This window comes from Haliaeetus leucocephalus, unplaced genomic scaffold (genome assembly GCF_000737465.1).
Source record: "Haliaeetus leucocephalus isolate CR32 unplaced genomic scaffold, Haliaeetus_leucocephalus-4.0 Scaffold174, whole genome shotgun sequence".
In the NCBI taxonomy this organism is placed as follows: domain Eukaryota; kingdom Metazoa; phylum Chordata; class Aves; order Accipitriformes; family Accipitridae; genus Haliaeetus; species Haliaeetus leucocephalus.
Window position 1 is genome coordinate 626652 of NW_010972610.1, and position 26152 is coordinate 652803.

Below are 26152 nucleotides of genomic sequence, written 5' to 3' on the forward strand. Positions count from 1 at the left end.
ACCTCCCAAAGTCTCTCCATATGCCTCCAATGCTTAATTCCAATACATACTCACTTCTGTCTAGTTTTCTGCAGCTTGCATCTATGATCCTCAAGTGCAGAGGCATATATCTATTTTGTTCCTGTAGCTGTTCTGCCTCCATGCCTGCTCATGCCACTCATTCTGTTCACTACACATTTAAAAAAAAAAAAAATCTTTCTTTCCCTGATTCATTTCACCCTGGCCATAGAACCTAGTTCTCCATAAAAGCATTAGAATGCATCTTGAAAGCTTCCTAGTCAGTTCTGTTCACATTAGATGTAGTTTTCTCCAATCTTTTCTGATTAACATATTCAAATTCACTTCCAACCTGTAAGTATGATACCCTTTAAAGTACATACATTACAGTACAACACCCTTTACTCCCCAGTTCATCCTCTTTCCATCCATGTTTTAGAATATTTCCTTGCACCCAAATCTCATGTTCCATTTAGCCTGCAATCACTATTTGAAAAACCTGTCCATTCTGAATCAAGGCAAAATTATAGTACCAATTTTGAGTCCTTCAAAAACACCCAAAACCCATGATACCAAGGAAAAGGGATTTCCATCTTTTTTCCTGTAGAAATAACAGGCTTTCATCTGTAACAGTAACACTTACATTCCATACTGAAGTTTTCTTCAGTTCTCTTACATTATGGACAGTACAGAAGAGTTTTACTGCAAAATGTTGAGTAGCCACATTAAGTGTGGCTGGCTGTGTGGTTTTTTTTCAATCCTGCTCTACCACAATTAGACTCAACCACTTGTGTGCAAGCCTCTACAAACCATTGCTTGGTCTGGCAGTTCTTCCCAGCCAAAGTCATCTCCAAGTCAAAACAGGAACTTCTTTTGAAAGGCACAACAAAACACTTGCAGCTTGTGTTACCTCTTAATCAAGGTATTTTGCTTAATAACATTACAATAGAGAGCAAGCTTTCCCTTCCTTCCTATCTTCTAGGACATTGAAGAAATACTGTGCTAGGATGTGAGAATTTAAATGTTCAAAGTCTCATTTAAGGTATGTGGGCAAATAGCATACACTGAGACTTGTGAGCACTCTAGCAAAATCAGCATCTGCCTTTGCAACAGTTCAAATAAGAGGAACAATTTAAGAGGATCCAAGCTGTCCCCTCCTATCAAAATCCTCTTTCAAGCGGCTACCTACTACTGTGGTTTCTGCTTTACTTAATGAGGCTTTTTATAAGAGGAACTTCAGTTTGGGCATGTGTTCAGGAAATTTAAGTCACACTGGAATTTCACAGAATCATAGAATGGTTTGGGTTGGAAGGGACCTTGAAGATCATCTAGTTCCACCCCCCCTGCCATAGGCAGGGACACCTTCTGCTAGACCAGGTTGCTCAAAGCCCCATCCAGCCTGGCCTTGAACACTTCCAGGGAGGGGACATCCACAGCTTCTCTGGGCAACCTGTTCCAGTGCCTCATTATCCTCACAGTGAAGAATTTCTTCCTTATACCTAATCTAAATCTACCCTCTTTCAGTTTAAAGCCATTAATCCCTTGTCCTATCACTACCAACACTGTTTTCAGCACAAATCCATAACGTAGCTCCATACTAGCTACTATGAAGAAAATTAACTCTATTCCAGCCAAAACCAGCATGATGTCCTTGTAAAAAGTCCCTCTCCACTTTTCTTGTAGGCCCCCTTTAAGTACTGGAAGGCTGCAGTAAGGTCTCCCCAGAGCCTTCTCTTCTCCAGGCCGAACAATCCCAACTGCCTCAGCCTGTCCTCATAGGGGAGGTGCTCCAGCTCTCTGATCATCTTTGTGGCCCTCCTCTGGACTTGCTCCAACAGGTCCATGTCCTCCCTATGTTGGGGGCCCCAGAGCTGAATGCAGTACTCCAGGTGGGGTCTCACAAGAGCAGAGGGGCAGAATCACCTCCCTCAACCTGCTGGTCATGCTTCTTTTGATGCAGTCAGGATACTATTGGCTTTCTGGGCTGCAAATGCACATTGCTGGGTCATGTTGAGCTTCTCATCAACCAACACCCCCAAGTTACCTAAATCAAATTAACTAGGCACATATAGAACAAAAATAATGGTTAATGCATTCAGACTTTAAAAAAAATAGTAGTATGGTAGTCAATTTCTGTAAGGTCCTAACACTTCTGCAAAAAGTTACCCGAGTGGTTTTCTCAGACTGCTAGTCCATAGTGCTATATTGAGTGAGCTATAGTCTACTAACAACACTTATTAAAAAAGCTCTAAGACAAAACCACTTACTGGAATGCAGTTTTAACATATTCCTTTTTGCTTCAAGTAATATAAGACAATGATACAATTACACCATTGAAATATGACTATTTCCTGGGAGATGTTAAATGACTTAAATTCAAGCTTTGGCCTTTTTCCAAGAGGAGGGCAAGTTACCAGAAACTACATTAAAATATAGGTAATTATTTTTAGCTCCTAAGACTCACTGTGGATTTGGCAATGTATTCCAGACAAAATCCTCAATGTGAAACTCTGGCAAATACCTCATGTATCTTGGACTTCTCTTCAGTGTGTCACTGAAATCTTTGGTACATATTTACGAGAAACCATTCACACTGATCTGCAATCAATATCAACTTACCAGCTAAATTCCATGTATAAAACCAATAGGACTTGGATACCATCTGTGGGCTACGCTGCCAATAGACAGTTCCTTAACGATGATCCGTTCAGTTATGTCCAACATTAACAGCCACAGGTGAACTGCCCCAGTGTACAGCATGTCACCAGACAGAGGTTATTGCAACATTTACCCTCATTATCTTGTAGAAGACCCGCTGTCCAAAATGGCCCAATGGCACATTGCACAGTTGCAAGGTTCTGTGGAGCTTTTCTCATGCCAAGAGGCAAGGTCGAAGTACTGTTTCGTAACAACAAAACAGAGTCCCAGAAAAAAAAACGGTCTGAAAGCATAGATTATACTTCCACATGGCTCCCATTTTTACTCCTTTCAAGTAGACTTACTATTTACAGTAGTCATGTTTAGCCCTACAGCCAGAGTGACAGAATTTTAAGCAAACTCACACTTCATATGTTTTGAGATGTGACTAGTTTGTAACAAAAGCTAGGGCAAAAATTAATTAGCCTTTAGACTCAACTCTTGACTTAGCACAAAGGCTAAAAGGTTAACACTTAACATTCAGTTTCAATGGACCGCAGAAGACTGAAAAATCCTCTCCCATAAATTTCAATCCAGCTAGTGTATTCCAACAAACATTTAAACTCCATAGTCTCTCTCTAAAAGTATTTTTCAGACACTGTGACTGCTTAGCAAGAAGTGGTAAGTCTAAGAACTACAAATCTCCATTAACATGCCAGTCATAACCACAGTCTTCAGTTACATATTTAAAAATCTGCTTTTAACCACCGTCAAAAGCAAGACACCAATGAAGACAAGGACTGCATTCATGAGACTTAAAACAGCATTGTTATGCTTTGCATCTCAGTCACTTTAGAGACAAAAGACTACTTTAAAGTTTGACTTACCTATCAAAAACAGCTGTTTAAATTTTGTATATGCAGTCTGGATATCTTGCAGAGATGGAAGGCTGCTTGACAAGTCATCTGTCTTCAGGAGTTCATAGGGAGGTTTGCTAATTGTCTTATAGATTCTAAATGAAATCATCAAGAGATTAAAGCCTTCTACTTCACAAGTCAAATAATGCACCAACTATTATAACTGAAGACAAAGTTAATAGGTATGGTTTTAGAAATGGCTATATTACTGAAATATATACACCCTGGAAAGCTAAGGGCCTCCATGCATTAAAAGTACTGGCTGGAAGCTTGCCTACAAGCTTATGACAAGTTTTGCTGCTCTTAACTGTTACACCAATAAAATGATATTCCTGCATGTTTGTGCAGTTATGAATATTACAAGCATTACTGCATTTTTACTACTGCTTCTTTAGCATTGTCTTCACTAGACACAACAGAATTACTTTACTAGTAGGCTATTTAGAGGTGAATCCAGAAAGAAGAGATGGATAGAAACACCCAAACCTCCCAGCAGACACTTAAAATTGTTCTTGACTTTTACCAACCACATTACGTTCTGATACCTAGCTGCCAGGTCTGCTAATGAAACACATGAGTAAAAGCAAGAAGAAAAATTTGGACTCACATGAGACAGTATACCTGCCTTATACTTCCCTACATATCTGCTATTTTTTTCTCTAGGAGGAGAGGAAAAAATACCAGGCCAGATGAGCCTTTGGTTTGGACCCAGAACATCCCCTCTCATTCAGGCTCCACAGCTCAGATGAACATCAGCTTAGGCAATACCTCTATTGTCATGCTGGCTTTTTATTGTCAAGATTTGGGAAAAGTTGCTCTAGCTCATACTTCAGAAGTGAAGCCTTGCAGGCACTTGCCCAGACGGGACAGAGTACTTTGTTTCCCATACGTTGTAGCACAGAAGCCTGCTTTAAGTGAGAACTACAGGCGTCCACATCAGAAATGCAGGTTACTAGACCTACTGGAAGATGCATCAGATAAGAGAATTGAGGGAAAGCAATCATTTGTCAATTATGATTCCTCTTCCAAATTGAAGTAAACAATGTGTGGGACAATCTGGCTCTGAACAGCTTTTTCAATAAAAAAGGCTGTTAATTGTAAACATTTGCTGTATGCTTGAGTTCAGACTACTATTACAATGGCATGGTAACACACCCTTATGGACAATTTGTAGATATATTTTTAAATATTAGTGGTTAACCACCAGTACTCCATAGCAAAGAAAGCCACCAATACTGCCCCAAGTTCAGATGGTCCCAGACAAGGGATCAGCTGATACCTTGTTACAGCTTACTGCTAGTTTTACTTACTTTCACATTATGAAATAGCATTAAAAAGTTTTAAGTCATGTAAACTTCTCCATTTCAGGGGAGAAACATTAGAGAATCTGCAGGAAGGGTCAAAAGCCTTTCCCATACAAGTATTACTAATTTTATAAACAAAAGAGGTTTTAATAGCCTAATCAAGTTATTTTCTCTTAGTTCTGTGTGATTAACAGGTTCTCCATCTATGAGGAGAAAGGAGCTAGTGGCAAAGCATTACAAACTATACATACTAGCCTGATCTAACAGCTTGCTGCTAAATAAGTTCTCTCCAGGACACCCAACAGGTTAAAAAAAGCCAGAAAAAAAGAGCAACAAGTCATTGCTGTAACTCTCAGCCAAGCAGCTGTGCTCTTGCCCTTATGTTAACTGTGGCATTTTTCAGACTGCTGAGCTAATTCAGCTCACTACCTGGGCTGAAAAAGTGCTGTCTGCCATGGCATCTGAAAGTAGTAGTAGTGAACTGCTACACTGTCTCAGTCATTTTAGGTTACTTTTATCTAAAGTTATTTAAGAACACAAATCTAGTTCCCAGAAGATTGCAGAGTTCAGGGAGATTTAAAACTCAGCTTGCAAATCCATGTTTAGAGATGGAATCTAAATTTCTCTTACTTGCAAACACAGTTGAGCCCATCAGCTAATGATACTTTAACTGTACTTAAGACCTACAGGCTTTGGTGCTGCTTTACCTAATAACACACCACAGTTTGTACAGAGATTCATCTGATAGATATATATGTATTTCCGCAAATAAGCCTTCAGTGATGTTACAGTCCTGCACAATTGACCAATGCTGTTAGGCCAAGGGCTTAAACCCATTCCACCACAGAATACTACTTTTAGATCTAGAACTTGTTTCCTGATGCGTGCAAGCTTAAAGATACAGCATATATGGAAAAAGAGAAGCAAGGTCCATACCAAGCAAAGTGTTGTGGACAGAATAGCTATTACTGACCCATCCAAGAAGGCTTTTTGCATTTGTGAACTGCTGTCATCCTGTTCTTTGGGAAATGCAGACATTTTGAGAAGAGCAGCACCGTTATGGCAAGACCAACACCAAATCTGCAGAAAGACATTTACCAGGTGATAAAAATTGGTAAACTGTCCCGTACAAAGTATTTGCTTAAGTGACTGAGTGATTACAAGAAATTTCTCCATGCTGTGCTTCATTGAATTTTTGGTGTATTCAGCAAACCCATCGGTAGAAGCAAGCTTCTACATCTGCACCAGAACTACATGCCTCAGTACCCTGTTATCACTTGCAAGTTTTAAGTTAAGCTTTCTACAGGCACAGGGAAACACAAAATGTCAGATTGTATCAGAACATTACTTTCTCAACTGCCCTCATAGGTTAAAAAAAATTGATCAAACTGCCTATGGCCACATTATCTTGGAAGATAGGCCACAGCAAGATAGCTCTTCTAACTCATATATTAGCCATCACTTTCTCCACACAGATACAGTAATGTTTTTCTTACAGTTCAGCCTTGACGCAAGCTACGCATAAAGGGTCATCTGGGCATATGAAATAAGATATTAACTCCACAACTAAATCAGATTACATAGTTACAGGTATTCCTTTTAGCAAATCAGTCCTCAAAGCTTCTTACTTCCCTTTACACATAATTTGACTCACACCTACTGCTTGAAGCTCTCAAGCTGATCTTTAAACTCGCTTTGAAACTGGTAGTCAGTATCATTTTCATCAGGAATATTACACAAGTCAAATGAGGAAGTTAAAGTTCTGCTACCAATTTATACTAGCCAAGAGGTACAATTCAGAAGGATGCAGAAACCTCACAATCAACAAGAGTGGAAAAACTGGCTAAGCTGTCCTTTCACTGCCATCTCAAACTGATTTAATATGGTCAAGCTATTTTGAAACCAGCATTCCCAAAAGAATCTGGAAATAATAAGAAGAGTTCTACAAGGCCTCTGAACAGTGGACAAGGGAAGAGGTGCTGATGTCATCTGTCTGGACTTCTGTAAGGCCTTTGACACAGTCTCCCACAACATCCTTCTCTCTAAATTGGAGAGATAAGGATTTGATGGATGGACTGTTTGGAGGGTGAGGAATTGGTTGGATGGTCACATCCAGAGGGTAGTGGTCAACAGCTCAATGTCCAGATAGAGATCAGTGATGAGTGGTATCCCTCAGGGGTCCATACTGGGACCAGTTCTGTTTAATATCTTCATCAATGACATAGACAGTTGGATCGAGTCCACCTCAGCAAGCCTGCAGATGACACCAAGCCGAGTGGTGCAGTTGACATGCCTGAGGGACAGGATGCCATCCAGAGGGACCTGGACAAGCTCAGGAAGTGGGCCCATGTGAACCTCATGAGGTTCAATGAGGCCAAGTGCCATGTCCTGCACCTGGGTTGGGGCAACCCCCAGCATCAAAGCAGGCTGGGAGATGATGGGATTGAGAGCAGCCCTGCCAAGAAGGACTTGGGGGTACTGGAGGATGAAAAGCTGAACATGAGCTGGCAATGCGTGCTCGCAGCCCAGAAAGCCAACCATATCCCGGGCTGCATCAAAAGAAGCGTGACCAGCAGGTCGAGGGAGGTGATTCTGCCCCTCTGCTCTGCTCTGGTGAGACTCCACCTGGAGTACTGCATTCAGCTCTGGGGTCCTTAGAGCAGGAAAGACATGGACCTGTTGGAGCACGTCCAGAGGAGGGCCACAAAAACGATCAGAGGGATGGAACACCTCTCCTATGAGGACAGCCTGAGAGAGTTGGCATTGTTCAGCCTGGAGAAGAGAATGCTCCAGGGAGGCCTTATTATGGCCTTTTGATACTTAAAGGAGGCTTGTAAGAAAGATGGGGACAGACTTTTTAATAGGACCTGTAGCAACAGGACAAGGGGTAATGGTTTTAAACTAAAAGGGGGTAGATTCAGCCTAGATATAAGGAAGAATTTTTTTTTTTTTTTTTTTTTTATGATGAGGGTAGTGAAACACTGGATGGAACAAGTTGCCCAGAGAGGTGGTAGATGACCTATCCCTGCAAACATTCAAGGTCAGACTGGACTGGGCTCTGAGCAACCTGGTCTAGCTGAAGATGTCTCTGCTCATTGCAGGGGAGGTTGGACTAGATGACCTTCAAAAAGTCCCTTCCAACCCAAACTATTCTATGATTCTATGAATGCAAGATGCAATTAAAAAAAACAAACCACTTCTGTTTCTGTGTAACAGCTGCTGTAATTTATCTGGTTGACTATGTGATAAAAAGTGAGACAAACTATTTTGAACTTCACTACCTGAAAGGACAAATTAGGCAGGACAGTACAATGCTATCTTCTCCACAGGCCAAGTAATTTAAGAGCATGAAGAGAACATGGTTTTCCTTGGAAATTTGATGGACATGCAGCAACTATGGTAAAACCTTATAAGTAAGGTTACTTTGCTTCTTGTTTCTACCTACTTTGTCTTACTGGTTCTTGAACTGCAGTACAAGGTAGGAAGCCAAAGCCAGCTTGCTACAGGGCGCAAAACAGTATATTTACCTTCATTTTCTGTTGAGACTGTTAGAACTACTTTTTCAGTTAGGCTACTTGGCTTGGTAAAAATGCTGCATCATCACAGCCATACTAGTTACCAGCACTCAGGCTAGGTAACTGGAGGTATTCGGCTATACCTGTACGGGCGTGGTCTTCACCTCAGTATCCAAATAGCATTTCAAGCCCTACATCCTGCTCCAGTCAGAGGGCAGTCAGTACTCAGTCTTATGAAAAACAGGCTGATGAATAGACAGACTAGTAGTATATGTAGACTACAGGACATTAGATATCTGATGTAAGTAAGTGAGGGCTGTGAACCATACATATATATTTTGCTTCATACTGTTTCAGGGAATACAGAATACTTTAAGCACTTCTTGCAACATGTTTCCTTTCTATAGATGACTAGGCATACATGCGAGCTGTTAAAAACAAAAAAGTTCTGAAAATAATATGCAGTAATATCTGAAGTGCTAGTTGAAATTTTGTCTTCTCAGTAAGTTTTCTTACCCTCAGCCATGCATATATACTTACAGGAATGCCTCTGCCTTCATACTTCAAGATACTCTCTTCAGAAACGCATATGGGAACAACAAAATACAAAGGCAGCCTAAGACAACAAAAAAAAAAAGAGTTTCTTGCACTTAAAAACTGAACAATCTCCAAGCTCTTTTTAATGATTGTGAGTGTTCTAGCCCACATGCTAATTATATATTCAGTCTTACTGCTACAATAATGTTTCCTACCAGATAATTATATTGCCCTCAACACCCTCCCTTTATTTTCAGCTGGATAAAGTATTTTCTTCCAATATTGAGCTCTTCATTACTTTCACTAAAATTCCCCTGCCTTTCCAAGGCTCCAATTGAGTCCTACAGTTAATTTTATCATCTAAAACTGATTGCTAAGACTGCCTCAGTTCTCTCATTCTTTGCTGTTTCAAAACATGCCTTTGTAGTATTAGATAACTAGTTATGTTTCAATGCCTTGTAAGCAGTTTGCATCACAATCCAAGAATGTAATTTAATATACCATGAATTTCCAGTGTCAGCCAACACTATTTATGTTCAATATCCACAGAAGCAATAAAAATAAATACTTAACCTCAGCTTGGGTCTCTCAAGACAGAGTTCTAGAATAAATAGTTAAAACTTCTTTGAAAATTGGTGTTTGTTTTCAAGGTCTGTGAAACCTTTCAGGATTTGACTATTAAACAACAGTAGTACACAAAGCCTTGTATACATCCTAAAGGGTTTACCGATAGATGTTACTTAGCTAGACTGGTAGAAATATACACCTCTAAACTTCCACTAAAGGCAATGCAACTTAACTCCTATCAGCATGTTTTGGAGATACACTTTAAACCAGTTACTCTTTCTCCACCCAGCCCCCCAACTAAACAAGAAAATCAAGTGCATTTAACTTGGAATTTTACCAGAGTAAAGGTACAGGACTGAGAAAATGTCATCCTAACCAGTATGACAGAAGCGTAGGCACCAGACCTACATATTTTCCATTCCATTTTGGAAGTGGTATTCTTCACCTCCAGAGATATTCAAGGCTTGACTGACCAAGGTCCTGAGTAGTCTGAGCTAATGTTGAAGTTAATCCTGCTTGAGCAGGGGCTGTGTAAGATGACCTCCTTGAGGTCCCAAATCAAAGTATCCCATAAATCAAAATGGAAACCAGATCCTAAAAAAAAACCAAACCCTAAACAACTGTATAATGCTCAGCATCAAAGGCAGCACTGATTTTGGCAAATATTAACGAGATGGATCTCCAAGGTTCACTATTAACCATAGCAAGCTTACTTGTTAGAGACTCTGTAGCCTTCATTGGTAGTCACTGCTTTGTATTTTGCATTCCCTTTGGTCCGCTCCAACTCACCACGCCAGTCCTCAAGAGTTTCAAACATCACTGTTTGGTTTCTTCCATCTGTCAGACATCAATAATGGTAACTTTGCAGACTATCAGGAACTCTAACACAAAAGCATTCCTAAATCAAGTACTTAGTTTTCATTAAGGTAAGCAAGAAAAAACCTCTTGTGTACAGAAAGCCTCAAGTCAAAGATAAAATGCCTTTGTACACCATGCTGCTTCTGTCTGATCTTTTAAGAACTCATCTTCTGTCAAATACTGCTTTAACTAATAACTTCAGGAGTAGTTTCTCCTACAGAAATTAATCAGCTCTTATGGAACTTCCATACAGTTGAGGCTGTCCTCACATTAAGCCTAAAACCCAGGATGCTGTGCAGCAAATACCATTACATACTAGTGCATCTGACTGGCATCTAATAATATAGGCTTAAATATAGAATTAACAATGACACCAAAAGCCTTTCTGCACTTCAGATACTGCATTTCATTTAAAGTCCATTCTTTTATCATGGATAGGAGTTTTGCACTGAATAGAACATTTCAGGCACTTGATAAGACCAGAAAATTTATTACAGCAATTCAGTCTCAATCATTTCTGCTGAGAACTTTTCCTGTATTTCTATTTAGCCACCTCAGCAACAGTTATGACAACAGGTTGATTTAGCCTCAGATCTCGTATAACCACCATATAATTTATGGAGTACGGCCAATTGTTTTAGGCATCCATCATAATTAAGTATACTGCAACATCAGCTAACACTTAAAATACCAAACAGGGGTAGAGTTTCCACAGAAGATACAATGGCAAGTTGAAACTTTCCACCATAAGATACGGTAGATGAAAAATTTACAGCTGGAAACAGAACATTATTAATGAGCTCTAAGGGACAAGTTAAGATTTTAAGAGTATCAGACCATAAGAGTCATAAAACCCAAGTCTGCTTGGTTTGGCCTATAACAACTTTATAAAGAATGAGACCTAGGCATTTATTATTGAAGATAATTATTAAAATATGGAATTGGGCACAACACTTCATGTTGCTATACAGACTAGGCTTCTCACACATTTGATTAGTCTCTACCTGGAAAACCTTACAGTCTTTCTGATATTTGTAGTTCAAACTGAATACCAGTTACAGACAAAGTCTGCAGGAACTACCTGAGCCAGCAATGTGCCCTGGCAGCAAAGGCAGCCAATGTATTCTTGAGCTGCATTAGGAAAACCATTGCCTACAGGTTGAATGAGGTGATTGTTGTTCTCGGCTCAGCACTGGTGAGGCCATGCCTGAGTGCTGTGTCCAGTGCTGGGCTCCCCAGTACCAGACAGGCATGGGCTTGCTGGACCAAGTCCAGTGAAGGCTCATTAAGAACATTAAAGGGCTTGAAGCACCTGATACAAGGAGAGAACAAGAGCTGGGATCATTCAGCCTGGAGAAGAGAAGGCTCAGTGGGGGTGCAGAGGGCCAAGAAATATTTCCAGTCTGTATAAACACCAGATCAGGGGTGGAAGCAGTGGAGGGGAGTAAAGAAGATGGATCTAGACTCAGTGGTATCCAGTGACGTGACAAAAGGCAGTGCGCACAAGCGGAACTACAGCAAATTTCATTTAAATATAATAATAAACTTTTTCACTGCGAGGACAGTCAAATAATGAAACAGCCTGTCCAGAAAGGTTGTGGAGTCTCAACCTTTGGAGATACTCAAAACCCAACTGGACATGATCCTGGTAAGCTTGCTGTAGTTAACCCTACTCTAAACAGGGGCAGATGGAGAGTAACATGACTAGACCTCCAGAGGTTTCTTCTAACCTCAATGATGCTGTAATTCCTTGACATACTTTGATAAGTGTCCAGTTAATACCTTTGGTACGTCAAAACTTCCCTCTGTCAAAAGAATAGGCATTCCTGGTGCACTAAGAATCAGGTTCCTAATTCAAAACAGTGCTATTACTTCAGCTGAAGCCTGAACTATGAAATGCTAGAAAGTGCACTGACAATTTTTTTATCTTGAATTTTGCAGCTTACTACATTATTCAGCCAAGTTTGATCAGTTGGGAAGATTACGTAATAAGTTAGCTATAAGAGGAAGTCAGATGTCTACTGGAATCTTGCTATGCAAACCTATGCTTTTTTTTGCAGTTGCCTGGGAAAAGCAGATCGCTTGCAAGTAAGAGCAAAAAGGGAAATACTTTGTTAGACGCTACTGAAAATGTAATAATTTAAGAATTAAGAGCAGGAAGTTTGGTTCACTGCAATAGTACAGAAAAAACACATTGATAAAATAAATAAAATATTTTCTAGATGAGAGCACTCTAGTCAGAAGCACATGAAAAGCATCTGCACATATTGATGACAGTAAGTTTTTAATCCAGTGATGCTACTCTTGCTTGGAAAATTTCTGTGCAACTACCCTGAAGGACACAGAAACCAACAGTACACAATTCAGAAATTTTTAGCAACAAGTCTAACAATGTATAACAAGAGAAAAATGAATCTTCTGAGGCTATCTGCCAGCAGGGCAGTCATAAGCCAAGCACAAACTCAGCTACTAAGCATTGCAGACTGCTAAGGAACTAACAGTATGCAACAAATACAAATCAAAAATACAAAAACATTTACCTGTGTTGTTTGGGGCAGCTGATGCATAAGAGAACAGAAACAAGCGTTTAAGCAGCTTAGGAGTCTGGCTATGATGAACTATACCACTGACGATCTAGGAAAGGACCAAAAATTAACACCCAAACACAGACCTAAGACTGTCAGTGCAAAAAATGTGATTATTTTTTTACCCCCGCTTCCCCACCTCCAGGTTTTAAACAAAACTGTTTAATGGCTTCTATCCCCAACAGCCGAAAACTGACTTTTAAAAAACTTTCTCTGTTGTCTGCAAGACACTATACCTACTTGGCTTAATGAGAAGTATTATAGAAGTTCAACTTCCAGAATGACTCTTATTATTTAAATAAAGGTAGTAGACTCCTAGTTTGGAGTTCAGATTAACCTGTCAAAAGAACTCAAGTTATCAGGAAAATAATTGCTTTCATACAAAAAACGCTTTAGTCTAAAACATAATAAAATCATGTATCACAAACAGAACAGCTTTACAAGTTTGCCTGAGCTGAAGCTAATTTCATGTAGTACTCTAAAACTCCAGTTTTCTTCAAAGAGCCAGTGCATCTGATGCTTTTAGACTTCGTTATGTATATAGCAGTTAATGAGTAAGGTTAGCTAAAAATCAAAGTCTTTTACTTTCTCTCTCAATTGGGAATGATTGGAAAACACTTCAAGTTTAAGGGATCTCTCAGGGTGAGTTTCACCCTTCCCTCATCCCCACAACTAAACACTCAACACTAACCTTAAAAAAGAAAAACAAATTAAGTTACTATGCTTACTCTTTTCACTTCCTCTTCTTTTGTGTATCTCAGGCAGAAATGAAATACTCTAAGGTCTTTACAGTAGATAATTAGCTTCTCTGGGTATTTTCTCAGCTGTCCAGTTAGAAGTTTCTTTTTCTCATCATAAACTGCAAAATTAAAAAACTCTAAGTAAATATCAAAAAGGACTTTGACATCAGTTGATAAAGCTATTCCTGCTTGACTTTTCAAAATTCTCAAGAAACTAATTCAAGCCCAAGTTTTAGCAAGTCAGAAGCAGCATCCTACAACAAAAACTGGTGAGCTCTTGTGCTAATATACTCTTTTTTTTTTTAAATGCACTCAAACTACTTCCTGCAAGGTAGAAACCAGACTTGCAGCAAGCCAGCTGTTAAGTGATTATTTCTGTTCACATTCTGACTGCATAGTCAGTTCAGAGTTCTGATATGCATAAAGAACATAATTTAGTAGTTTTGCCCATGGGAAAGTCCCCAAACAACTGAGATCATTCTAAGCTTCTAAAAGAAAAAAAATTTTTTTTAAAACCACCATAAAGTCCCCAAGAGAGCCCTTTGTTCACTTCTGTTTCAGGATATATCATTTCACAACTTCAAATGCTGCCAGCTAGGACATTTTATATGAACCTAAACAGTGTCTCATAACTAGCTTTCACTAGTCTCCCCGTAGTCCACTCCTTCACAAATCCACACCACCATTCATAAATACTCTGAATACTCTAACACTAGTCCAAGGTCAGGCTTCTCAATAAAGCCTTCCCAACTACTTACAAATTACCAGCCCCATTCTCATTTACCTTTCTTAGCAATAAAGGCATACCTGCAAGCCCTGCTGCAAAACACTCACTGATTAACTTGTAAATTAAAACCTCGTTTTCTATCTCCTTTGATATTTTGAAGACATCATGAAACTCATAAAACAATGTTGCCTTAGACAAACAAAAGGCATTGTTTGGGAATTTGGTACCTGTGCTGCTCTGCACTGCTATTGCTCAAATGAAGTGAATACCTCCATATTTATAGAAATAGATGATACACTGAAAGATCCTTGTGGACCAATCTTAGAGATTTTTCACAGTACACTCTGCTTTGCTTTGAATCATGACATTTTGAAGGAACTGTTTTGTCTGTCTCAGCAAGATAATTAACAAAAATGTAGCTGTCACAAGCCTGAGGAATAAAACTAGGTTCTGATAGATCTCTTATCTGTCATTTCATCATTAAGTATAACTGCAGCTGTTTTTTCTAGACTACCCAATCCTAGTTTCCAAAGTGACAACTCTTATCAGTTTTCTGAAAAGGATGTAAGTGTACAAAGAGCACGAGCGCTGTAAGACACCTAGAAGTATGAGGCTTATTAAACCAAGAGGAGAAAGCTGACCTACCTCCATAGATTTGGTCTACACATTGCAGGGTTATGTCATTTTCTCCTACAATCTTATTCTCAAATTGTGGCTCCTAGAACATGAAAAAAATTCTTAGAAATATCACACTACTAAGCAGTAGCACCTTCTCACAAGTAAATGATGTATTCAGTACATATTTTACTATCAGCATTACTACTTATTCTTATAAGCTGTGTAAGGTGGCACACCAAAGAACAGTTATTAAAATACAGACAGATGCAGGTTACACAGGCATAATTTATAAACTGCAGATCCAGTTTTATTTAAGTCTCAGCCATGCTTGAAACGTAGATAGAGTTACTACTTTTCAAATGCTTCAAAACATGCATTTCTATTGAGAGTCACTTTTCAAACTAGAATCACTGCAGTAAACAGGAAATACAGTAACTTGCTGTAATCCAAGCCCTTTTATGACAAGTTTCCTTGCTATGGGAACCTGGCAGGAAATAGAAAATGTCTTAAAAGAACAAGTATCCCAAGAATATTCCAATGTAACAGCCAGATTTATCACTGGGTAAAATGAAGACACACACAACCCAATTCTCTTGTCTACTGTTTTGCCAAACTTGAAGTGATTTGCAGCTCCCTTCACTTTTATCATTCCCTGAGTTCAGAGTTAAAAATGACATTTGAGTAATGCCACAATTAAACATTGTTATGTTAAATAGTATTACCAGAAGGCTGATGTACACTACATCAGCAAATTACATTTTACCTGAAGACAGCTGTGAACAGAGTTAAGCTCATTCAAGTTATTTCCAGGTCTGCAGCACTGTGAATCAGGTGGCTAATATTGAACTTTTGTTGAGAGAAATATAGTTGACTTGGCATGCTACAAACCCAAGATTTAAAGTTAGTGATGGAACAGAAATTAGCATGGTCACTACCAACTTTAGCATACATCTCATGCGATCTGTGGAAAGGGCTCTGCAGCTTTGTCCCAATTAACACCACAAGGTCCAAAAATCCATATTTGGCTGCAGGAGCCTTAGTTTAACATTTTAACTCCCTGAAATTTTACCCCAAGAAACTTCAGACTACAATCAATGCATATCAAATCAGATTCTTCTCACTATTTTTCAGCCAAGTTCACTCAAGAGCTATATAATAGTCTCTCCTTCATTTTTATTGCTTAAATGGACCAGACCATTACAGATGCTTAAGCACATCAAAAAAGGTGTGGCATTACCATTCCCCTTTGACAGCTCAATTTGAGCACCTAAACCAAAGGAAACAAGATTCAACTTATTTCTACGATTTGGGGACTTTTTAGGGTTTTTATGTTTGCTAGCTCAATAGTACCAGGTTTTTAAATCTTTGCTGTCAATACCTGACTTTGAATGGAATAATTCAGAGTTTTACCAAGCCAGACAAACAATTTTCTAGAGCATTTCCACTGAGTATTAGCTTACTCAGTCTTGCGCAGCCCTGAAATGGTTCTGCAGAGGTAGCCCAAAGTCAAGTCAGACAGATGTTATAAAACATTAGAAGTACGTTTGACATTCACACTTTTGCAATTGCTACTAGACAAGCAGTCAGAAGTCACGTTTAAACAACCTGTTGATTTAATTTTCAAAAAAATTAATTTTAATTTTAACTTAAGCTTCACAAAATTACCAACTCACAAGACATGAAGAGTTATAAACTATGTCTAGTGTAAGTTTCCATATACAGCCTTGCACCATTTTTACATAAATAATCATTAGAGCTTGAGGAAGCACCTGCATAGACCAAGCAGATGCAGTCTGATTAAAATTAGTCTGCACCCATTAAAACTATTTTATAAATCTATATTCATTCTGTATCCTTATATAAGGGAAAGATATGAATATTTAGTCAGAGACACTACATGTCTTCAGAGCCTGTTTGGTCATAATTAGAAGACTTGTCTTCCTACATTATCATCTGAAGCAGAATTATCATCAAGGAAAGCAATCTTGAAGTTTGTGCACACAAGTTTCCCATAGGTGCCACGATTTGACCCATCTTCTTGTATATACTTGTATACCGTGCTTGCCTCGCAAAGCAGCAGTTCACCTGTATAAAAGAAACACTGACTTGCAACATAACCGATATTTATAATTGAATTATTTCAACTGTTATCTTAAACTCAGCATTAACTTCCTGATAGCTTCTCATAACTGTATGCCTGAAGATATTTCATCACTGCTATACAAAAAAGACTAAGAGGCAGCTCCTGGAATCAGTACACTCAGAGCCTTCCAGGTTATTAACATTAGTCAAGATGGACTGAACACTGTTGAACTGCACATGTTTAGGACTTCTGTAACCAGAGGTACCTGTATCATGTTCTTCTGCCACTTAGAGTAGGCCAACACATGGAGCTGCAAAGAGCAACCATATGAGTGTGTACTCAAAAAAAAGCAGAAGCCCACCAAAGAGTAGTTTATACAGTCAAGAAACCAAGGTGAAAACTGTTCCAATTTTTCTTACTGCTAAACTCTAAGAATGCTGAAACATTTGAGTTGATTATTACAAGTTCATCCTACTTAATTTTTCATAGCTTTGACTGGAGATGTTGCTTATTTTACAGGTACCAGGGCTATCTTAAAGTTTTCAAACACAAATTTACATAAATAATGGTCAATGAAGTTCTAATCTTAAAATTAAGAGGAACTGAACTTCAAGTTTAAGAAAGTAAAAACAGGTTTTAACAGGTATAATCAGCCAGACCCTTGGTTTTTCCTATCAAGTATAGAAACTCCAACAGAACAATACTAGTTTATTCTAAGCTTTTACTTGTGTTTTATCTTAGTAATGTCATTCTTCCCAATCTTGGAAAACATTTTTTAAAAAGAAAGAATTGTAAATTAAAAAAAAAAAATCTCAACAGTGAATGAGGCATCAAAAGGCCTAAGTAACTCATAGTAGAAACAAAGCAACTAGAAAGTAAGTTTCCACTACTTCTTGGCCTTCAGTTCCCAAACAAAAACCCACCCAACTTTATCTTTTGAGAGACAGGGCAAACTGAAGTATAGACAGTTCTCCACATGCAGCTTACCTGAAGATACTGTACTCTATAAAAACTGAAATTTTTATAGAGTTTTTCAACAACCCATGCAGATACAGATATTTAAAACATTTCAATCTGTGTGGGTTGTTACACCAAACCCTCTATTTTACTACTTGGGATACTGATGTCACATGAGTGTTTGCTGCAGATGTGGGAACATTTAAATATTGTTTACATGACTGATTTTTTATCATTTAATTCTAATACAGTATACAAGAGTTACCTGGTAATAAGCGAGGATATACTTCCTTTTCTATGGGTTCCTTTATGTGTATTTCCTAAAGAGGGAAAGAGTAACTGTTACTTTGCAAAGATCATACCTTCAACATATGCTGTAAATAACAGCACCCTCCCTTTTAAATTTACCGCATTCTAGCAAATAAGCAAATTAAAATTAAGGAGAAAACTTACTAAATTAAGAAGAGCAAGTTTGCAATGTGTTCCTTGCACTAAAGGTCAGTAGTCTACTAGCTAAATAATTAAGTCAGTGATTTGACACCCAGTGTCAGTTACATGCAATTGTGAACACAAAAAAGGAAATGCATTATAAGTAACAGGCAGAAGTAAAGCATGACTTATACTTCTAAAGTTCTCTCAGCACGTGTAAATGGATAAGCATAAACTCAGTATTACAACACCATCTCCCAGAGTTCATTCATAAGCTTTTCCACCTATGACTTAATATTTGTTTCTAATGTCCCTTTCACAGTTTTTCAAGCTTCATCCTTCACTATCTTTTCTGATTCTCTTACATGTATTATTGCAATCAAAGTACAAAAGTTACTTAAACAGCACTACTAAGATTAGAGGGAAAGGGATTTCAGAACCTCAGACCCAAGAGGTAAAACCAGTCACAGGATATCCTTTATTTTGCACCCAAATTGCACAAAATAAACCTTTTAAATTCTAAGTATCACTTATTCTAGCCTTGGGACACTGACAGTTGGGCTAAAATCTCCAGCTGAAAGACTATTAAACTAGAGGACATGCTACACCCTTCCTGCTCAGCCAGTTCAGAACTTCCTCCTCTGAGTCTGAATGACTTCACATGCATTGGAGTCTCTGGAAAACTATTAGTTAACTGGAACCCTCTCCCCCCGCGGGGCCACAGCAGTAAGCAAGCTAATTTTAGTTTGTCACCAGCATCCAGAGTCAGGTATTGCAAATCAAGGCAAGCAATCAAAAGGAGACATGAGCAACAACACTTCTGCTGGATTAACAGAGAAACAAAAGCCCCTGAGAACATAAAAATAATCCCCCTTTGCCATTCATATAAACACTTGCTCTCAACACTCAGAAGACCCAAAAACAAAGCTTGAAGACTGCATAGCAAAACTAAAACCACCAGGAAACCATGTCATGAGAACAGCAGAGACATTCAAGACAGGTTGAAAAGAGGAAAGGGTTATAAAATGAAAGTGGTGGTGGTGTGAAGAAACTACAGCTGGTAGCCAATGCAGAAAACAAAACACAATTTGCTACCTTTGACTTCTAAGTGTGGATGCTGTACAAGTAAATTTTAATCAAAGTTCATGCTTGATAGCTAGGTAAGTTACTATGCAAACATGGCTTAAGCTGAACACTGCTGCTGAACACTGCTGCATTCAGAGAAGAAATACATATGCATTTTCCCAATGTTGTCTCTTCACCACTGGTAGCTCTGAGCTAAACTTTGGGGTTTACTAGTGCCTTTATAGCTGTGCCTTCTGTGATCACTATTTGTGTGCAACTAAATGCAACACTGTTTGCTCACAAACTATATGCCAACAATCACTGCTACAGAACAGTAAAGCAGTATACTAGTTAGGTGCTTTTCTATTAGCTTTTACTTTGGGAGATATCACAAGGCATGTAATAACTACTGTTTATGTATACACACTGCTTGAATGTTCATACTTATTGCCATGAGTACCAGTTGTTGACAAAAACCCACAGACATTGAAGTGCTTACTGTAGGCAGAATTCCTCTAACATACAACAGCTTCCAAGAGCTGAGCTTCCAGAACAGTTCTATTTGAAAGTCAACTTTTATATTCCCATAATAAAATCATAAATATTTCACAGACAGTTTTCATACATATGCACTAAGGATAGCTAGAATGCAAGCCACGAACATTGCTGAAGAATCCATGCTGCTGCACTCATTTTCCAAGGGAGGATGTTACAACACATTAAATTCTACTGATGTCACATTTTGTGTTTGCTCTTTTAAGAGATGACAAAAATCTTTATAAAGAAAAGCTGTTAACTCACCATGAGTCAGTGCAAGTTGTGTAGGAGCCCATAAGTTTAACAAACATCTCCACTCTGTTTCAACTTTATTTTTCTAATGGATTTCAGTTTTGGGGCAACACAGATCTTCAGACTAACTTAAGAGCCCGCTGACACTAAAATACATGCTCCTCAACACCCCTTTAATAGGTCACACAGTTCATACTCACCCACTCACCCCTTTTATCCCTGGGTTTTTCTGACTACATGGCGAGGTAATTTGGTTCATAAGATCATCTGGAAAGTCTGTACTTATGCTACATTTGGTTTTGTTGTTACTGCCTATTGTTAGCAGAATCAGCTCATCAACAGGTCAGATAAGCGCAGAAACAAAAGAAAGGGAGGCAGCAGAAGCAAGTCTGTCCCTTTCCACAAGCTACTAAATCCACTCAGACCTCAGGAAACTTCACCCTCTGACCATTTGTTGAAGTTACGCATGCAAGCACTTTCCATATATGACCACTGAAAGCCACACACACCTCTAGATAGATACTTCTTCATCTGTGGCTTCCCCGTTCTGAATGCCCCAAGCAGAATCTTGGCACTTCTTATTCAAGACACAACACAGGAAACCCTACTACCAGCAATAACTAAATGCAAATACCCATAGGACACCACGCAAATGAGGAAAATTACCTTTGGATTGCCTCAGAAATGATAAAAAGACCTCAACTTTGCTGAAGGTTTTAGAAACTTGTTTTGCAGGGATGCTTCTCACATGTGCACTTACCTTGTGCTACATTCCTTTTTTCAGGCTATCAAAGAGTGGTAGGCAATTCAGCAACACCCCATAATTATCAGTTATAACAGTACAGAGTACCAAAACTGCAGGCTGACAACATGTCACACCAGACTAATAAATAATGCATCATTCTTCTTGTTAGCTCAAACCGACTTCAGCTGATAGCATTATGAAACAGCGACATGCCAGGGAAAGGGGACACCATGCTCCTTGCAGATTCTCTGCTTCAACGCGGGCGGGGGGAGACAACACAATAGAGAAACTGTTTTTCTTAAGGAAAGGCTCACCCTTCTTTTTCTTCTTGGTTTTTACCCAAGTATACAGAAGAACTGCATAGCTTGCAATACCCAGGGACTACATTCAGCTCTCCCCCAAAAATATATTTAAAGGGGCTAAAATATATTCCCCAAGTCTGTCTAGGGAGGCATGTCTTCCTCAAGTGTTGAAGCATAAAAGAGCCACCATGTGTGAGGCAACACTGAGTTTAAGGCAGTAAGGTCAAGTAGCAGTTATGCTATATTAACAGGGTCCTAACAGTTAGGGCAGCAGAGGGATCCCAAATGATTCCTGCTCTCTGTCTGAGAGCCTCACCACAACTGAGAGCAATTCCTTGCTTCTCACTCCACAGAGAGGTGAACAACTATGGACAGAAAATGAGTAAAAGGTGAAAAACATGCATGCCAGAATCCAGATCTTGTCAAAGAATTTGGATTTTTTAAAATCAGTATTGCAAAATATGTATATAGGCCTACTGATAGTGGATGTTGCTCATCACTCTCAGCAGACAGACCGTTCATACAGTCTGCTGCTGCAAATTATATGCTATAAACTCCGAACCTACCTTCCCCCATGGTAATGTTTCCATTTATCCATAGCTGGACACTTGTGCTAGAAGTAATTCCAACAATGAAAACCAAGATTTTTAGTAAACTTACTGGGAAAAACATTGTTCATTAGATTCAAGTAATGAATAGCTTTCTTAACTATGCATTTATCTTTATCACTTGTAAAAGTCAAACTGTATACTGAAATATTCACAATTAGTTGTGGTACTCCAACAAGTGAATACAGGATTCCTGAATAAAATAAATCAAACTTTTGTCTAACAGTTCCACTGGAATTTCATGCAAAAGAGGAAATACCTATGCACATGCTTAGCATATACTTTGTATTCAGAAACAAACCACAATACATACTTGGTATTTTCTGAAAGACTACTTCTTGGTCAAACAAGCCTAAATACCATGTTGCATGCCATACAATCTAGAGGTACTTAGTACACTTTAATAACAGTGCTGAAAATAATCTCCAACTGCTTGTTTTCCTTCCTTTTACGGCTTCATTATCCAACAGCCCATTAGAACATAGCACATGTTTTCCATGACCGTTTCATCTTTATCCTTTCCTCTTTCCTTACATTGTCCTGTCCATCTCCTCTGACTTCAATACCCGGCTTCCCCCATGTCAGTCCAGAGCCCAGCTGTCTGCTTTGGTAATGCCTACTCCTTATTTCACCCTTCAATTCCATCACTCCAATTTAGAATAAGACCATACTATTTTAAAAGTGATCACTACAGAACACACAATATTGTACTAAGATTAACAAGCAACAAGTATTCGTAGTGGTTATGAGCTAACAGCAACACACAGTTTGAGAGACAAAGCACAAGAGGTACGAGAGTCACCCTCACAACTCAGCAGCCTGAGGTGTACTCCAGATTACAGGGACAAGCAGCATGAAGCAGAACAAAATCTATTAAAAAGTTTAAGGGCTAATACAAGAACTAATACCCTATAAGAATTATCATGGAGGATTTCACTTTTGAGAATGCATGCACAAAAAGTAGCATTAAGCTGCAAATCAAGTTTAACATCTAGATTTTTATTCACATTAAGATTTTTAAGGAAAATACGATCCAGCTTGTTAGCCTTGCAAATGCTTTCAGTTTTGAAATATTAGAGTTAGAAATCATGAAGTAATTCACTGCTTCTTGTTTCTATGTCTCCATAGACAAATATTCCTAGTCTATGATCAGACATGTCAAAACATTGACTTTATACCCTAGTATTCACCCCACTTCCTGCAGGGTAGCCAAGTCTGTCCTGAGGGGAAGTGTGTCATTAATATCAACATCCTACGGTCTCACTCTCAACAGACCATTGATTGATCTGTGGTTCCATATAGCAGAGCATAACTAGGTTATATTTAGTCAGATGTCAAAAACGCTGCCTTTCCAGACATTCTGGGGTTTCACAGCAGAAATTACTTCTGCTCCTTTAATAAACAGCATTTTCTCTTCACTCCTTATTTCCATCTTGCCATATGTTAACATGAATAGAATTCCTGTTTCTTTTAATCTTCAAACAAACCCCCAAAGCAGTTTAAAGCTAACTTAATTGTTTTTCTGAACATTACCTAATGTGTTCCCAGGTATCTGAGGATGGACTAAACATGGGGCTAGAACAAAACCCAGCTCTGCCTGTTGCATTTTCTTATTGCAGGGCTCCCCTAACCTAGAAGCAGCAGCTTAAGGTCTCAAACAACTCTCCAGGAGAACAAGGACAAGCCCGAAGAATCTGGAGGTTGCAAGCAAGGAGGACTACAGCATAACAGTACTATATTGCTTTGTATTGCATAGTGGTTGACAGAAAATCTTGCCACAAGTCAGAAGTATAAACAGATTCAAAGCAAGGCTCCGTAAGTTCAGAGACAAGTCCACCATTAACTCAAATGCTATCTAGATGTAACCTCAAGCTCACGAAGTCCCTGAACTACTGTTTGCCACCTTTTCACAGGGTCTACCATAGGAAGCATCACACTGAACACACCTGTTGCCTATACTCTTCCCCAAGCATCCAGCAATTACACTATTTTGATGAAAGGAAAGTTCCCAGTTGACCAAACTATGTTCCGCATAAGATGGATTAAGTATTTCTACTGTTCTATCAGTCCAATTTTAAAACTCAACTACATGAAACTTAACATGTATACAAACTTTGTGTTCAGAAGGTTATTTTTCTCAGGTACATACAGAATACAGTTCCTTGAGAGATGGTCACTTCTGCTTATTTTAGGATATCTAATCAAAATGTTTTTTCCAGATCCCCAAATAGGCTCACAGGTTTCATCATATGCCTAAAGTTTTATTTTTAATCCTCATAAAACCCACTAAAGTCTTCAGCTTCTTGTGTAACCATTCCATTAAGGCAGTCATAAGCTGTCAAAAAGAGAGCAATACCCAGCAGAGCAAAGAGTTAAACTTGCTTTACTTGCTACTGGCATCAGACCTGTTCCACTGAGCTTTTGAACGTGCAAAAAAGACGTCAATTCTATGGCAGAAGCCAAGTATGTATTTCAAAGGTTCTGCTGCAAGAGCTCATGAAATTCTTAAATTTAAGTGCATAAAGGAGATAGTTAAAAGCAGCATGAATACAGTAAATGACTGCAAGCTCTTGTGCATCAGGATATTTCATTAAGAGCCTCATCTTCCAATATTAAATACCTTTGTTATTCTTCCTGCAGCCATCAGGATCATATTTGAAGAGATACATTACTGTAGTTATAATCAATTTAAAGTATTCTTTATTATTTGGTATCTTCCTGCACTATATATATTTGTCTTGTACCTTTCCCACTGGCCATTTCTTCTAGCAAGCTTTCATCATCCAGCATGCTTGTTTAAATGGTGAAGTGCCTTTCAGTAAGTCCAACAAGTGAAGTTCTTACCTTCACAAAACTCAGTTCCTTGAGCACACACTTTTTTGTCTATTTGTACAACGTACTCTCCTAAGGTGAAAGACTGACTTCACACAGAGATATATTTGCTGACTCCAGAAATATTTGTACCTATCATTTACATCCATTTTCACTGGGAAAAGAAAACTTTTAAAGTAAACTGATGAAACTACAAGTCACCAGGGCTTAACAACATATAAAACCAGAGCTGCTACCACAAAATAAGGACAGAAGTTTTAAACAGCACAGCTGACTTAAGCCATAACTCTGCATTGTTATTTCAGATTCAGTGAAAAATAAAACCAGCAGATTCTCCAAGGTCCTATCTACAACAAACTCTGTACTAATTAACAAGATAAACAAAAATCTCTTCCTTCAGGAGCTCTCAAGAGAATCGAACGATTAAGAAGAACCAGTTTGACATGGATTACAAAGAACTATGGAGGGAAAAAACACCCCAATCCCACAAATGGCTAGTTTTCATGAAGATCGGTCTTCCTAGAAAACAGCTGTTTACCAGGAATAAGAATGAAGGAATACTGAATACCAATACTGACCTAATACCATCTGCTAACAACATGACCTCAGTAAAGTGAGTCTAAAGCCACTTCAATCAAACTGCCAACATAAGTTTCAATAAATAAGTGAGAGGACAACAGGAAGAACAGCATGAAAGATATGCACAGCCAGGAGTTCAACACTGAGCTGTTAAGGAAAGAGATCCAGGGCTTCAGAGCGACAGAACTGAAAACAAGGAGTTTACAGAGACAGAGCACTCACTGGAGTGATGTCAAAGGACATTAAGAAAAAGAGGTTCGGGAAGTCCCACCTTACAAGCTGAACAGTCGCAATGACAGCCTGACATCTGGCCACCGCTTACAAAAAAAAAACAGTTCAAGGGAAGCACCAGAAGAATAATCACCTTAAAACTGACACGCCAGCTACTTTTTAATTTTTTTTTTTTTTTGAAGCTTTCTCGAGAAGCAACAAGCTCCCCCTCCTTCTCGGGGAAGCACCTCCGACCCTCCAGACCTGCAACCCCCGACAGCGGCTCCGCCAACGACGCCCTCGCCAGCCCCGTCCCCGTCCCGCGACGCCCTCCCCGGCTCCCCTCAGAAAACTCCCGCGGCGAAACCCCGGAGAGGGGCCAGGGGAACGGCGCCACGGGAGGAACCCGCGCGCAGCTTCCACCCACACCGCCTCCTCCTCCTCCCCCTCCTCCCGCGGCCCTGACGAGACCCCACGGAGGGCTCCCCGCCGCCCTGCGGGCCGGGGCTGCGGCAGCCTGACAGCTCCCCCGCCCGCACTCTCCCGCGGCC

The 26152-nt window shown here is 39.2% G+C and overlaps 1 protein-coding gene across 1 annotated transcript in view; it reads right to left on the reverse strand.

The window, feature by feature from the left end:
• MTMR12 (myotubularin related protein 12) overlaps window positions 1-20215 on the reverse strand; it is a 36300-nt gene extending 16085 nt beyond the window's left edge. Inside the window, exons 1-10 of the mRNA XM_010563990.1 lie at window positions 20162-20215; window positions 18308-18362; window positions 16948-17087; window positions 15030-15102; window positions 13646-13776; window positions 12873-12966; window positions 10188-10311; window positions 8911-8986; window positions 5829-5935; window positions 3522-3646 (exon numbers count right to left, since the gene is read on the reverse strand). Of these exons, the coding sequence (XP_010562292.1) occupies window positions 3522-3646; window positions 5829-5935; window positions 8911-8986; window positions 10188-10311; window positions 12873-12966; window positions 13646-13776; window positions 15030-15102; window positions 16948-17087; window positions 18308-18362; window positions 20162-20215 (979 nt within the window). The remainder of the gene's footprint in view (window positions 1-3521; window positions 3647-5828; window positions 5936-8910; window positions 8987-10187; window positions 10312-12872; window positions 12967-13645; window positions 13777-15029; window positions 15103-16947; window positions 17088-18307; window positions 18363-20161) is intronic.
• Between the last annotated feature and the right edge of the window lie 5937 nt (window positions 20216-26152).